Source organism: Sinocyclocheilus rhinocerous, unplaced genomic scaffold (genome assembly GCF_001515625.1).
Source record: "Sinocyclocheilus rhinocerous isolate Xijiao unplaced genomic scaffold, SAMN03320098_v1.1 scaffold604, whole genome shotgun sequence".
Lineage (NCBI taxonomy): Eukaryota > Metazoa > Chordata > Actinopteri > Cypriniformes > Cyprinidae > Sinocyclocheilus > Sinocyclocheilus rhinocerous.
The window spans coordinates 1767947-1784628 of NW_015658518.1; the positions used below are offsets into that span (position 1 = coordinate 1767947).

Consider the following 16682-nt stretch of genomic DNA (forward strand, 5'->3'; position numbering starts at 1 on the left):
TTATGCTCACCAAGGCTGCATTTATTTGATAAAAAATACAGTAAAACAACAATAATAATAATATCATATTATTTCATTATATTTCATTCATCAGACATATTTCATAAATTCAGATTAATATCAAAATGATTATTATTTATTTTAATTTTTTAAAATGTAATTTATTCTTGTGATGGCAAAGCTGAATTTTTAGCAGCCTCCAGTCTTTAGCATGATCCTTCAGAAATCATTCAAATATGCTGATTTGGCATTCAAGATACATTTCAATGATGAAAAGATTTATTTGTATTTAATTTTTTTTGTTATATAATAGTAATTAATAATAATTTAAATAATAATAAATTGTAGTAATAATAATAATAAGAAGAAGAAGAAGAAGAAGAAGAAGAGGAAGAATAATTTTATTTTATTTTGTTTTATTTTTGGAAACTATTATTCATTTATTTCAGGATTCTTTGAGGAATAGAACGTTTAAAAGAACCGCATTTATTTAAAATTCCTGTAACAATGCAGAAGTCTTTACTGTCACTCTTGATCAAAAACGTTTGAATGGCAGTGTACTCCTTTTCTTAAAAATTTTTAAAAAAAAATAAATAATAATAATAATAATAAATAAACATGCTTTGAAAGTATATAGAGTATATATGAAGAATATATATAAGACCAAATATTAGCTTTTATTTCCATTTTAATTTGTTTTAATAAAAGTGTGCACATAGGTTGATGGCAAGGAGACATTGGAAAAGAATTGTGGAAAGGGCACAAAAAAGTCATCTTCATGATTAAAATAAAATAAAATAGTTGCCATTTTAACAACATGGCATCAGATAGTCATTGCTAAAGTTATTTTTTTACCTGGTGAATGTACTATAAGAAGGACACATCCTTCTTCTAGAATGTTACTTGTAAAGAGTAAACATTTTAAAGAGTACAAAGGAGGCAATAAGGTGCAAGACTGTCAGCAAACACTCTTTATTTTTCCCTCTCACACCAAGCTAAAGTTCCAAGCGTTGCTTCAGCACAGTTCACAGGTGCGCAAATAAAACATGTCTACAGGGGCGCGTTAGAGGTGCCCAGTAGGAGAGTTCTGAGCTCTTTTATCAGATAGTGATTTGCGTCAGGTTAACGTGTTTCACGGGCCAATTGCTCAGGAGCGTCTAGTAAGCAGAAATGTGTCTGGCCTGGGGTATGATGTTTGGCATACAAGCGTGCGTGTTTGTGTTTGAGGCAGAGAGACAGGACGTGCTGTGTGTTTCGCTGCCTCTGCTTTGCGTCGTGCGCCTCCCGGGGGTGTGCGGAATGCACGCGGTTACGGCAGCGCTCGGAGAAGGGAGGAATGAATAAGTGATGTGGGCTTTGGGGAGGCCTAGCTCTGAGGCGGTGGGGCTGAGAGATTGAGGCACAGAAGCGAGGCAGATGCTAGCGCCTCAGCCATCACCGCGTTCTCAGGTGGGGCCTTGTGAAACTTCACACTGTGAAAAGCAGATAAATCTTCTTTCTCTCCTTTTCTTCTCACGAACCCCTCCCGTCACACTCCCAAACGCGTCCCTGCGCTGTTGTTGTTGTTTCATATTCATTCTCATTTTCCCCACATGGCTCTCTGTGTTGTCTACCTGTTTTTAAGGCTGTGTATGGCTTCCCATCTCTCCGTTTCTCTTTATCTCTATATGAATCTATTCTCCCCAATGGGTTTACCTCTTTTTTCAGTCACCTTGGACTCTGTGGTTCGGCTCGTTGCCTCTAAGGGAGGATTTTTGGTCCAGTCAGGCAAAAACAAGCTGGGAAAATGGGATAATCAGAAAGAGTTGTGGAAAAACAAGACTTAAAGAGATAGGTCACCCTTCATGTACTTACCCTCATGTCCTTGCCAAACTGTCCTTTTGGGTTCAATATCAGCATTCTTCAAAATAACTTGTGTTTGTTCCACAGAAGAAAGTAAATCTTACAGGTTTGGAGAAACCTGAGGATGTCTGAAGATGAAGATTACAGAATTTTTATTTTTGGGTAAAACCTGCTCGAAATACTGAATTTAGCCGAGGGTACACAGTTTAGCTTATCCCAGAAATTATATATCTGCATTTTTCAGCAATTTGACTATACTTCAATATTTTTTTCCCCCAACAGCCATCATCTTTAAGATTCAAAATGTTTATTGCAAAATGTAAAATACAGTAAAATCTAGTTAAAAGTAATCCAGTCATGTTGTTTTGTTGTTTTAACTAAATTAATGGTATTTAATCTTTTCGTTTAATAAGTACCAATATAACAATATGATAATAAACAGCAATTGTTTTATTTTATTTTATTTTTTATTTTGTTGATTCAGGATTCTTCGGGAATATTCAAAATAACAACATTTAATTTTATATTAATTTAAATAAAAATATAAGAAATTAACATTATAAATGTCTTTACTATCACATTCAATAAACTTACTATGGCCTTTCTGAAAGCTTGCTGTATTCTTGCTGTAAATCTAGTTAAAAGTAATCCAGTCATGTTGTTTTGCTGTTTTAACTAAATAAAAGATGAATGGTATTTAATCTTTTCATTTAATAATTTATAAGAACCAATATAACAATATGAAAATAAATAGCATAAAAAAATATTTTTTATTTATTTTCTTTTTTTTTAAATGTCTTTACTGTCACATTCAATAAATATACTGTGGCCTTGCTGAATTCTTGCTGTATTTTTTACAACATTTTAAAATATGTAAAATGCCGCTGTTGAACATATTTTAGTGATGATGCAAGCAAATCTTCAAACTTTTGATTTGAATTAATCTATTCAAAGCTCTGATTGAAAGCTTTGAATCAGCTCATTCAAATGAGGCAAGTTCACAGTTCACAGGCAAGAATCAAACTTGACTGAGTTGTAATTTGAGTCATTTCTGTGTCACTTGCGTCAGCAAATTTCATTGAAATATTTTTGCCTCACTCTCATGCACTCATATGGCTGCAGGACAGGGAGTGATTGTGAAAACATGTCTAATGACAGTCTGTAGCTAATGGTCACATAAAAAGTGCATTCAAATCACACCTTCCTAATCATACATTGCTTATCATCACAAATATGTCATGAATATTTGATATATAATCTGGTTTTAGCATCACACCCTGCATCAGACAAGCAAGAAACAGGGCAATTGAATCAAATTGTGTAGTGCCTTCATAAATTGCCTGTGTATTTCTGAGAACTAGTAATCCATTCTTCCTGTGTATCTCTTCTCCTCAGCACCATTAGAGCAGACAGGCTCTCATACCGCAGATCAGCTGCAATCACAGACAAACACTCATCTCCACTCAGGTCTTTCAATAATTGCTGACCACAGGCAGCATAGGTAGCCATTACCCACCATGAGGCCGTCCTAAAGACCCTGGCAGTCCATGTTTGCCATTTTTGCAACAACATCCATACTATAAGCTTCATGTTTGGTCTGTATGTCTGGTTGTTTCTGCAGTTATTGCCATTTTTATGTCTTATGTATTCCATGTCAATATGTATTATTTATATACATTTTCATAGAAATTAAAGCATGAGCAAAAGTTTTTGGTAACACTTTACTTAAAGCCTTAATTTATAATGCATTATAAAAGTAGTTTTAATGCATTAGTTATGCCTTGTAATGAACCTTATAATGCATTGTACAATTTCATGAATAATTGTAACCACAGTTAATACATTATAACACCTAGCAATTCATTGTTATACTATTAATTTTAGGTTTGGTTATAATTATGTACAACAAGATATAATGTATTACAACACACGTTATGAATAATTATAATGCATTATACCCTTTAATAACCCTTTATAATGTATGTAACAAAGTTCGTAGTTCGGGAAGAAGGAGACGGGAACCGGCGAACATTTAAATTTCTTTTTAGCAGCATCATATGACCCCTTTAAGTAAAGTGTTACCAAGTTGTTTTTCTAATCCAAAAATCCAACAATTTTGCTTGAGATGAAACTAGACATTGTTATTGTGTATCACTTTCAATCAAATTAGTTTTATCAAATTCAGAAAGTAGGAAAATATTATTCAGTAATTTAGGTTAAATGCAAAAGCTGAGTATGAAATTAGCCTGAAGACAAAGATGTGTTTTTTATTTTAAAATATTGCAAATTTAATTTGAATTGAGTGATTATAGTTGAGGTAGAAATGGCATTTATTCATGGTGGTTCTGGTGATACTGATAGTATGCACATTATACAAACTAGTAATTTCGAAAAAGTGTGTATTCTTAACATTTAAAAGGGCCCATAATTGAAGAAACACCCCACTGTGTCATATCAGTGTGCAAATGGTGAAAGAAAAAGTGTGAAGTGTAAAACATCTCTGGATATTATTTTTGTGCCATATACCTGATTATTCTTAAACATGGTAAATTTGTATTTCTTCAGCTGGCAACACAGAATGTTCCTTTTATTAAAAATCCTGTCATCCATTGAAAGTTTTCTTCAGGTTTCATTCTAAGATGAAACTGTTTGCCAATCATCTCACATTGCAAGTGAAATCTCAATTGCCTGACACTGAAAGCAACCAAAGAAGCACTTTATTTCCTCTGTCAATTACTGCCAGAAACAGCTGAATCTTTCCTTTTTGCACGTGTGTGTAAATCACTCTCTTCCTCTCTCTCTCACAGCTCCAGGTATCCACCACTGACCTAAGTGGCAGATTGGTAGAGGGACCTGTAGACCTGGACGTGTCTGTTATTGACCAGAATGACAACCGACCGGTGTTCAAGGAGCCGCGTTACTCTGGGGAGGTTCTGGAGGGCTCCCCCACAGGTACTCTTCCCTGACCTAACAGTGCTCATGCTCTTGCAGTTGGAATGGATGTGTCTAGGGAACTGATTACTGGAAGAAGAAAGTCGAGATCAGAGTTGGCTAAGGGTCTAAAAGTCTTTGATAATAGTGGTTGGAGAGAATATATGGTTCGGTTTGATGGAACATACTGTAGCCTGTGGACGATAAGGATTGTAACTTTTGTGGTTTCTCATTAGTTGGGTTTGAATCTCCTTTATTTTGGTGCATACTTAAAGTCCGCATGAAATCAAAATTGACTTTATTTACTTTACTAGCGCACATTGCTAGTAATGATGTGAACAATTAATCCGTGCAAGTTAATCCGCTGAAAAAAATTGTTTGTGTTGGTAATCTTTAATCAAACTCTGAACATTTACTTCCGCTCTGGAATGGCATTCCTTTTCTGATGACGTCAGTTTGACGGCTTGGGCAGAATATCCTTTTAAACACACCCCTCCAACCGTTAGATTGCTATGAGTGAGAGACAGAGAGGAGGAGTGCAAACATAAAACCATGCCCTCTATTCGATATTCCGTTTCAGATGGAAATATGTCACTACACTGAAATAAAGTCGGCAGCAACTTTCGGTTCACGCTGACTTTAAGGTTGACAGTTCTACACATTTGAATGATACCTCAAATTTTGTTGGCTGTTTAAAAAGATGTGTGCTTTTTACTTTGAGTGAATGTATGATTTTCACCTGGCAGAAGGTAGAACTGGTGTAAATATGCCATAGACGTACTGAAGGAGGGATCTGAGCAGTGATTCTCAACGAGGTTTCATTTGCAATGAAGATAAGCATGGTTTGTGTCGACCACAATGTTGTGCAGTTGAATTATTGGCATGAAACCAATTGAAATTAAAAAATATATATATATATATATTTTTTCCTTTCTAGCTTAGTGTGTTATGCCAATAATTCAACTGCACAACAATGTGGTCGACACAATTACATTTTAAATGTTTGGGGTCAGTAAGGTTTTTTTATTTTTTATTAAATTGATCAAAAGTAACAATAAATATGAAAAAATATATATTTTTGAACTTTGTTCACCAAAGAATACTGTTTCATTGATTATTTATAAAATTGATAAATGTTTATAATAATAATTAAAGAAGAAAGAAGAACTAAGAACTAACTAAAGCACCAAATCAGCATATTACAATGATTTCTAAAAGATCATGTGACACTGAGGATCGTGTGACACTTTTTTGTGTGTGATGGCAATGCTGACTATAATAAAGGGGGAAAAAAAATAAAAATAATAAAATAAAATCTTACTGAGCCCAAACATTTAACCTGAAACAAAAACAGCTGAGAACCATTGATTTTGGATGGAGATTGTAAAGACTTCTGAGTTTTTTTTTTTTTTTTGACTCAACCACCTGTGAGTTTTGCACATGCAGGCCAACATCACTCAGTTCTCTTCAGAAAATATAATACTTAAAAAAAAAAATCAGTTTTTCAGATTTCATCATCTTACTACAAGAAGAATATGCTACACGAATAATGTGTTTTACATCATGGCATCTAAAGCGTTTGCAAAGGGTTGCGCAGGATCTCTTTTGTTTCTTCTCAGCATAGCTATAAAGCAAAAATGACATGTTTTATTTAAAAAAAAAAAAAAGTAGTGCGCTTTGGAAGTCATCCCTAATGAGCAAACACATTATCTCTGAGCGTGTATGTTCACACCACGCGCCACAGAGATATCTTTGACGAGCTAATCGTGAGCATCTCTCACAAATGGCAGCCGGCGTTTATCTCGCCACAAGAGAATGCTACATTGTTTTCATGGTGTGTCTGATAAATCAAAAAAGAATTGGACCATTTACAAACTGCATGACACTCTCTTCAGTCCCGTGCCCTCCAGAAATAAGAAATTCATTTAGACACAACCCTGTCCTTAGAAGCCTCAGCACTGCACTTCCTTTTCTCAATCCTTCAATAATTTTCCCCATGATTCTACAGCAGTTCCTTCACAGCACTTTGCTTCTTTCTTTTCCACTTACAATTTTTTTGTGGTTTTTGTGGCATGTCACCATTGAGACCCCAAAACACAAGAAACATGGTTTCAGAGAAAAAAAAAGGGATTTCGCCAACCTTCATCACCCACACTAGCACCAAAAATACACCCCACAAACAATTAAACATACCCTTGTAGCTCAAACAGGCATGTGAACTCTAAATCAATGAGAATAGCGAGCATAATAGGACGGGAGAGATCATATCAAATCTTTTTCTCTGTCAAGAGTGGGCTGCGCTGCTTTCATTACAACATAAACAAACAGACATCAGCCTCAGACATCAGTGATGAGGACAGGATGAACCGATCCAGGATCAGCTGCGCACAGTTCCTCACAGGTAGAATAGAAGGATACAACGTGCCTGTTTTCGGATACATTTAGCCCGGGAACGGTAATGTGTGCTCAGTCAGGAGTGAGTTAGGGTGGAAGGAGATGAGAGTCCCTAACAGTGGGAAACTTTCTGCCCGCTTCCAGAGTTGCTGTAACTTAGTTAAGCAAAGTGGGTTTATCTAATCGTCAAAAGAGGAAATTAAATTTGGCTGAAAGATTTAATGAAATTAAACTAAGACCTTCATGCGACCAGGGAGAAGATAAGCACCCACAGGCCAAGCACTGTTCCATTGGCTTTAGTCAGAAACTGTGTCTATATATAGGAAAGCTGTGTCTTGTACTATATAATAAGTATATTGCACGTTAAATGCAGAGCACTAATTCCAAGTATGGGTCACCATACTTGGCCACATGTCACGTCACTTTTTTCACTTTTCACTTTCATAATTATAAAAATGCTAAATATTTTTGTTAAATATTTATATTAATAAAATATTTTGCATTATGTCTTTCAACCGTGTATTGATTTATTTATTCATTCATTCAATCATTCATTTATTCATTCATTTAGTTATTTTTACTTTGTGTATATATAATCTGAAAAAAGTTTTTAAAATGTTTGTAGTATTAAAAAAAATACGTATACTAGTATGTGTGTGTGTGTAAATATATATGTAAAATGTATATATAAAATAAAAACTATATAAACAGTGCATTTCTAAAATACTATATACTAATAAATATTACAAAGGTTTTGAAAACATGTTTATACACAAACACACACACATGCACATAATATATATATATATATAGAGAGAGAGAGAGAGAGATTAAATATTTATATTGGAAAAATAGGTTTGAAGTAGCATATAATTTGAACTGAAGAGGCGAGTGTGTAGTGTTTTTTTCCCCTCCCTTAATATAAATTTTAAAAAAAGTTTCACTGTCTTATATAAATACACTTTATTGCCATCAGGACTGAGTGCCTCTTTTAAGTTAATTTATTTTTTTGGCTCTTATTCTTTGCTACATTTTCATTGGCATGCCTATCACCTTTTAAGATACCTTAATGGAGAAGATACATGATTTATGGAGAGTAGACCCATTTTAGTGTCTATTGCCTCTCAATTACAACCATTTTCCTTAGAATAAATTGATCATTTAAAAAGCCTCACACCATTCACCAATAAAAGGGGTGCTTTCTATAGTTCCATTATCTTTCATATTAATCAAACAAGTTGCTTTCATCATTTTCGAAGTGTCGTGTCCTGGCCAGTTGTTCAGAGGTGCAGAGTTCCTGTTCAGATTTCCATTGTCGCTGTTCTACTCAAGGAGCATGTGTGCAGTGCATTGTGGGTGCAGGTGCACACAGCAGGGGCTGGGTTTTTTTTTTTCCGGTGACTTCCTCTCTCCTCTTTAGGCTTGTGTATGTACGGGTGCAGATGTGCACAGCGTGCCTCCTCCGCTATGTCGAACTCTCCTGAGTGCCTGGCAAAGGGAGGATGAATGTGTATTGCTTTTTTAACGCCTCTTTTCAAAGGCCCTGTTAGGCACAAGACTTTGCCAGTGTGTGTCCGTGGAGGAAATGAAAAATGGGAATTGAGAGCTTTTTAAAGAAGCCTACATTAATCAGCACTGGAACCAACAGTCATGGGCCTCCCACTCGGGCCTCTGGTTTAAGATATTCTGCCCCTACCCCCCACTTGCTTTAATCAGCATGACCGCTGGCACAGGTTAGAAATTAAAGAGCTCAGCATGGTGCCTGATTAGTGAAGCTTTCTGCAAGCTGCCTTTTCAACAAGTTGCAAGGCTGTGTGACTTCATGCATGTGTGTGCATGTGTTTACTGCTGACAGTGTTATAAAGTGCCAAGTCAAGATGAACTGCTGAGTGAAACGACATTCAATGAGAACAAAATGTAGGGCAAGACTCTATAGATGGAAGGTGGTTTAAAGATAGATAAAATGAATACTTTTACACTGTGAAACTATTTCTAATTCAAATAAATCTGTTCTTTTGAACTTTTTATTCATCGAAGGATCTTAAAAAAATGTATCAAGGTTTCCATAAAAATATAAAGCAGCACAACTCTTGTTTTTAGCATTCAAATTATAAGATATTTTCTCTATTTCTTTCTTTCTTTCTTTCTTTCTTTCTTTGAGCAGCAAATCTGAATATTACAATAAGTTCTAAAGGATAATGTGACGCTGAAGACCGGAGAAATGGCTGCTGAAAATTCACCTTTGTTAGGGCAGCAATAAATTACATTTTTAAATATTTTCAGAAATATTTTCACAATTATTTTCAATTGTGAAATAGTTCACAATATTACTATTTTAATCAGATAAATGAGCATAAGAAAAGTCTTTCAAAAACATGAAAAAATCTTATTAACCCAAATTTTATTTTATTTTATTTTTTCACTGTCTTTTATATTTACTCCAGTCACTGTTACTATTTTTATGGTTACTTTGGTTGACTCAATAATAGTTTAGGGGCTTGACTTCTACAATTTGTTTATACAGACATTATTTGATCAATTTGGAGTCTCAATTTGAGAGTCCCACCTGTTTGTAAATGTGTTTTTCAATTCCAAACACTATCTATGTAATCAGAGCCAATAAAACCAGGAACATGCATTAGGATAGTAAATTGGGCCAATGTTGATGGTGGCAGTAATGAACATATGGTTTGACGTATGATTCTTTCTCTCTTTCTCTGCAGGCTCCTCCCCACCTCCGTCCTCACTCTTTTGCGTGTGTCGTGCGAAATGTTTGTTTTGTTCTGAATTGGGAGGACAGTTGCCTATAGGGGGAAAAACAGCAGCACTCTGACATTTCTGTGCGTGGTGATAACTGAGCAAACAGCTAGACTTCTGGCAGGCCTTTATTCACTCGCTCTCTTTCTCTCTTTCTTCTCCCTCTCTCTCTATTTCTACAGGCTATTTTTGTTGGGGAAAAATATCTTCATTTCTCAGTTGCCTTTACTCTTGTCTGCTCTTTGGTTTTTCTATTTGTGAAGTCTATAAAAGGCTTCCTGGGTTCTTCATTGCACCTGTGATTTTCAGCAGCTCAAAGGAGTGTTCCAGGTTCAATACAAGTTAAGCTGTATTCACAGCATAGTTGGCGTTGTGTCGATTACTTCGGAAAATAATTTCAACTCGTCCTTCTCCTTTAGAGCACACATAAAAAGAAATAACTGTGTCCTTATCAGCTAAGATAGCATTTAATATAGACACTGAAACTAAAACTGTAAATCTTTTAGCTTCAAAATATGTAATATGATTTGAATCTACTGTACAGATGTGTGTGTGTTTGTGTGTGTACAATCAAAACAATTTATGTCTTTAATATGCAATATTTTGCGACAAAAACGGTCAATAGAACCAAAATATGAGAATATGACTTTTGAACATAAAATGTAAAATATATTTACATAAAATAAAAAGAAATACTTCTGCAAGAAAATTGCAGCAAGAAAATGTATTGTATTATTAGTACAAAATATTTCAATTTTTTAAATTGTACTCTACAGTAGTATTATTGCTGTAATATATTTATTGATTTAATAAAAAATGCAAAATAGAAATAAATATATGACTATAATTTTTGATAATTATTACTATTACTATTACATATTTTATTATATTTTATTTTATTTTTAAAAACTACAAATTTGTATATTCTGGAATATACCTGCGATAGATAGATAGATAGTGGATTTGTTGGAATACCATGATGATATACTCATTTTGTCAAAAACAAATAAAATAAAAATAAAAAAATAAATAAAAGGAACTGGCGTGCTGGTTGTGCCATAGCTCAGGTGGTCTGTCAACAGCACTGACCCGTTCAGCCCGCTGTAATCAGTTGTTTAGCTCTGTGGCAGAGGTTGGTGACTACCTGCTGCTCTGCCTGTATATCCTCACCTCCTGACAGGACCGTTCACCATCTCAGCCGTGTCGCAGCCTCCGGCCTGATGTGGCAGCTCTGAGAAAGTGGCGTGGAGCCGGCGGAGCGTCAGCCTCAGAAAATAAAAGGCTAAAAAAATCAATAGCTAATTGCCAGGACAGGCCCCCGAGGAGGGCCGGCTAGACCCCAGCTCGGATTGATCTTGGCTAGAAAATGATTGGGCCGAGAATGACACTAATGCCGGCAGGTAATTTGTAGCATAATGGCATGATGTCTGTGCCATTAGGATTTCCCAGCACCAATGTCTCCCTCACAGAGCTCTCACAGGATGACCCCTGCTCCCTGCTGCCGAGCGGCTTTTCAGTCCCACAATGCCTCATTATCTGTCGATCAATCCCATGCTGACTGCCATATTATGGACTAATACTGAACTGTGCTTTGTGGGGGTTCCGCTACACGAGCGCTTCTAATCTATTAAAGAGCTTCTGCTCTTTCCTCTACCCACAATCCAGCAGCCCACCGCACGCCCGCACTTGATTATCTGTCCCTCACTCTTTCTCTTACTTCTCCCAGTGAGGAATAGAAGCAGACAGAGTGTACAAGACACAAGAAAACCAATCTCGACCCATCTCCCTGTCTCGTTGTCCCTTGTCTTTGATGGCTGATGCTATTTTAAAGCCCCGGGACTCCCAGAGATCCAGGCCTGGTTATCTTCCTTTCACTCTTCCGCTGGTACATTTCCAGATGAGATTATTGTTTTAGAAGCGCTGGCTTTTAAAGCTCTTTGGGAAAAATTAAAGGCGAACAGCAGGTTCCGAGAACATAGTGTTTGTAAATAGCATTGCTATTTTTTCTTGCTTTTCTAGATGTTTTTGATCTAAAGCAGGGTGTAATCTTGTTATCATGGCTTGGCAGTAATAGGGTAAATGTAGCATATTTTGCTGCTGGTTACAGTACAGCTGTAGTTTGTTCAGTCTAGGAAGGATTGACATCCACTTTGCTTTCTGTAGTTGAGCCTGAAACACAAGTTTAGTGGGTCAGTGGTTTAACATAAAGATAACTGGCTTCTAAGATGCTATGTAATGTCAGATGATCTAGATCCAGATCAAGTGCCATTTAGAGCGGTGATTGTCAATCAGGGGGCCGGGACCCGGCGCCCACTAGGGGTCCTCGGCAAACTTCCGGGGGTCCCCAATAATTGTTCAAACTATTTAAGCTCTGTAATGTGTACAACATGAAATATCATTATTTATTTTTATCACACAAGAAGTACCAGAGGTACATATCAGTTCAGGAGGGCTTTTGGATATTGTATTGGGAAAAAAGTTATTGTATTGGGGTCAAAAAGGCTGAGATAATTTTTGATGTCTATTATACAATTATTTTTCGTATTTTTAAATGATTACAGTTATTTGTCGGCGGTACAGTACATGACAGTTAACACATAATGCAACCCTTTCTTTGCAATGTAAATATGGTTATAGGAGTTATAAACAAATGTTGATAAATAAAAGAGAAAGTCAATTATGATTGCAAATATATACAGGGAATAACTGTATGGAAATATTTTGGTTAGATGTTGAATGGGAACATGTCAATTGTAGATTTTCAAACTTTCATTTAAAATGTATTAATAGTAAATTGCAATATTAAAAATATCAAAATCATTTAAAGTTGAATGATTTATAAAACATTTATAAAAGTTTATAAAATAGGTTTATAAAAGGCAAAAAATGCATAGCCAGGATTTAAATTATGCACAAAACAAAGTTTGAATGAATGCTGTATGTTTGTTATTTGCAGAAAATGATAGATACGAAAAAAGAAACGAAAATATGCAGCAGCCATATATACATATATAAATTATTGTTTTAACCACTCTATTCAATTTCTGATCTCTTTAAATCGACCATTAAATTGCATGCAGATGATTATGGGTGCTTGTGCAAGTGTTAGATGGGTGAAAGTCTCAGGATTAAGGATCAAGTGTCTTTCTGAAGCGAGCTTAGCTGTCAGAGACATACTCTCATCTAAGAAGCAGAAATAGTCACACTTTCTTCAAGTGTCATTTCAGATGCGAGTTACAAAATACAGCGGAGAGAACAGCTTTTGACGCTTCTAATCCTTCGGTCCATGATCTCTCATGACTAAGTTCTCCATGTCCTCCAGGTGCCTCCCCTCTTCCTGTCCATTACCACTCGCGATTCAGTGTGACGGGCTGTAAGAAGATAAGCTCTAAAGGAAAGACTGGAGTTTGTTTAGGAGTTTGTTAGATACCAGCTGTTTCCTAGTCTTGCTTATTTTAAAATATACCAGGCAGTCTTGTCTGGACAAAAAGGTGGACATTAATATCCCAAACAAGTGCTCTTTCTGTTCTCAGCCTGACGCGTTCATGTCTCACTTTCTTTTTTATTATTTGTGTCCCACTTTTGCCGCATATGTGCATAGCCAAGAGGATTGCTGCCTGAGTGCACATTTGCTTTAGGGCCTGAACGCTTTGATTGAATATTGATCTCAGATCCTGGCGGGTTTGGCGAGCGTGGCACAAACTGGGCTTGTGGGATAGTGGTGAGCAGTTTTCTGACACTACCACCACCCCAATCATCTGTCCCATTGCTGTTAAAAAATGTGGCATGTTAAATTTAGTCAGAAAATAATTTTCAATGGCTTGTGATCAGTCAGTCAGTCAGTCATCTGTCCAAATAGTTGCAAAATAGTGGTACTTTTTTGGGAAGTTGGTGGGGGGGGTGGGTTCTAGTACATATACTGTATCCGGCTTTTTAAAAAAAACTATTTATTGAGGAAGGTTTTTTTTTTTTTACCGGAAATAAATAATGGTGAATAAAATATTTTAAAAAGTCACTGCAAAAGTTTTAATACAAATCACTTGAGGACATGTATGGCAAACGTTCACAGACTGTGTCCCGAAAATTAGGCAGAAAAATGCAGTTAATTAATACGTATTGTGAAAGATCAGAAGCACAAAAGTGTGGAGAAAACAAGTAGTTTTCATGTTTTCTTTTAATTATAAAACAGGGAGAGAGAAAAAGATGACAGTTGGAGAGGTGGAGTGGCAGTACTTTTTTTTTTTTTGCTCTGTAATAGTATTCAATGAAAGCTCTTAGAAGTCTTCGTGACATCCTCAGATACACTTTTTGTCAACACAAAATGGAATCAAACATGTTTCTGAACAGTTTTTCAACTGTGAACTCGAAATGTAGTAAAAGTGAAATGTTTATTTACAATTTCCAACATGAAAAAACATTTATTAAGTGTAATAGTAAAATTTAATATTAGTTATTAATGTAATATTTTCCTGTGATGGCAAAGCTCAGGGATTATTTGATGAATGGAAAGTTCAAAACTGCAGCATGTATTTGAAATCTAAATGTTTTGTAACATTAATGTCTTTACTGTCATTTTTGATCAATGAAATGCATCCTTACTGAATAGAATAATTTCTTTCTTTCTTTGCAAGAACAAACAAATCAATAAATCATTGATTCAATCAATCAACACTGTCTACAAACCTTCAAATGGTAGTATACATTTAAAAGTGTATCAGTGTTTTATTTGTTCATCGAATGAACATCAATGATGTCCAGTGTTGTTTTGGACCACGTTGACTTTCATTATATAGACAAAAACACTAACACATATCTGCTTTGTGTTCTACAGACAGACAGACCGACAGGTAGGTAGATATACAGACAGACAGACAGACAGACAGACAGATAGATAGATAGATAGATAGATAGATAGATAGATTCATTTTTCTCTTTCACTTAATTCCTGTATTTGAAAATCGCATCTGTTTTTTCTGCCAGTAAAAATCTGAGTTGTAGTCTTTGAGGGACTTGATCCCATCCATGTTCAAGTATAATAATGTTGCATGAAATACATTAATAGAGGAGGTATGTCTTGTAAACCCAGGTTTAAAGCTGAGAGGGGAAGTCCATAAGCCGTCTGGTAAAATCTCACAACATTCCAGCTCAGTAAAAGAGGTTTTATGGAGGCATACGTGCGTTGCATTAATAGAGGAAGGAATAAGGTCATGGCAGCCTCTTTTGAGTCGAGAAATGAAGGAAAGAAATCAATAGCAGAATGTCTTCGAGGCGAACGGAGTGGGTTTGACATTTATGAGGTGGCAGGTGTAGAGGTGCTGTATGAAAGGAGAGAACGACATGAACAAACTGTGCACATACAGACCACCATACTACGTAATCAATAGGCCTCACGGTCCCACCTGGGCAGCCTCAATCCCTTAGATTTAGATATCATAAGAAAGCAGAGTCTAAATGTGTTGTAAATTAAATGTGCTTCATTTTCTTATTTCCATCCCGACCTCCCAGCAGCTTTGACAGACATCGGAATAGATTTTCAAAAAGCGCTACGAGACTAATAAAGCAGGCAAAATAAAAAGCGGAAGGCTGTCGTGGTTATATTTCCCTGAAGTTTTTCATCAAATGACTTTGAATTGCTTTCCACCCTTTCATTTGTCAAGATGCATTCAGGTTTATTCGGTCCCCTGAGGTACACACAAGCATGGCATTTTAGCTCCACAAGTGAAAAAGCTTCTTAATTACTTCGTAGGCCTTTTATAGTTTCATGCATCATAGTTTTGAACATCAAAATTGATTTCCAGACAGCACTCAAGAGATCTGGATGTCTTAGCTCGTGCCACAGAACGACTGAAAAAAAAAGTCTGATGGAGTGGGAGGAGAAACAGCTACTGTATCAGCTCGACCGACAAGAGAAAATGACTGGGTGAGCTTGTAATTCTCTCTTAAGTAACTGGTTATCTGAGGACAGAAGATTGCCTTTTACAGTGCTGATGTCTTTGTAAGGTCCAGTGATGATTCTGATGAGTTTTAAGGGTTTGCGTAACACTGTGTACTGTGTGCTAGGATTGACAAGACTTTACTTAAAGGAGACATATTATGCCCCTTTTTACAATATGTAATATAAGTCTCTGGTGTCCCCAGAATGTGTCTGTGAAGTTTCAGCTCAAAATACCCCACAGATCATTTATTATATCATTTTGAAAATGCCCATTTTGAGTGGAAGCAGAAACGCGCTGTTTTTCGGACCTGTCTCTTTAAATGCAAATGAGCTGCTGCTCCCCGCCCCCTTTTCCAGAATAGAGCTGCGCCATTACAGCTCGTACCTGCTAAAACATCTGCTAATGCTAAATTTAAATACTAAAACATTTGGTTCTGATTATCGTATTTATCGTGCTGAAATCATGCGTTTTAAACCATACGAGTTTAAACTTCTGATATACGGTTTTCTGAGCACACACATCCGAAGCACACGGACAGAAAGCGGCTGTCACAGCATGTGAATACTGAAATAAGTTCTCATTCACACGTTTAACAAGTTTACGTTAAAAACACACATGAGTTACAAAAACAGTCGATTATGTCTGTGAAGGTAAACAGCTGGGAAATAAATCGCTTGTTTATTTTAGATCTGTGTGGCAGCAGCAATATACAGTAAATAAACCAATAAATACACTGCTTGTCCACCGTTGCCACAATATTGGCGCCCTGGGTGTAAACTTACAGATTAAGGGGCGGAAATATTATAATGAGAATAATGAGAT

General features: G+C 36.1%; 1 protein-coding gene across 1 annotated transcript in view; it reads left to right on the forward strand.

Annotated features, from left to right (window-relative positions):
• LOC107722459 (cadherin-13-like) overlaps positions 1–16682 on the forward strand; it is a 313349-nt gene that overhangs the window by 183386 nt on the left and 113281 nt on the right. Inside the window, exon 8 of the mRNA XM_016530814.1 lies at positions 4650–4794. Within this exon, the coding sequence (XP_016386300.1) occupies positions 4650–4794 (145 nt within the window). The remainder of the gene's footprint in view (positions 1–4649; positions 4795–16682) is intronic.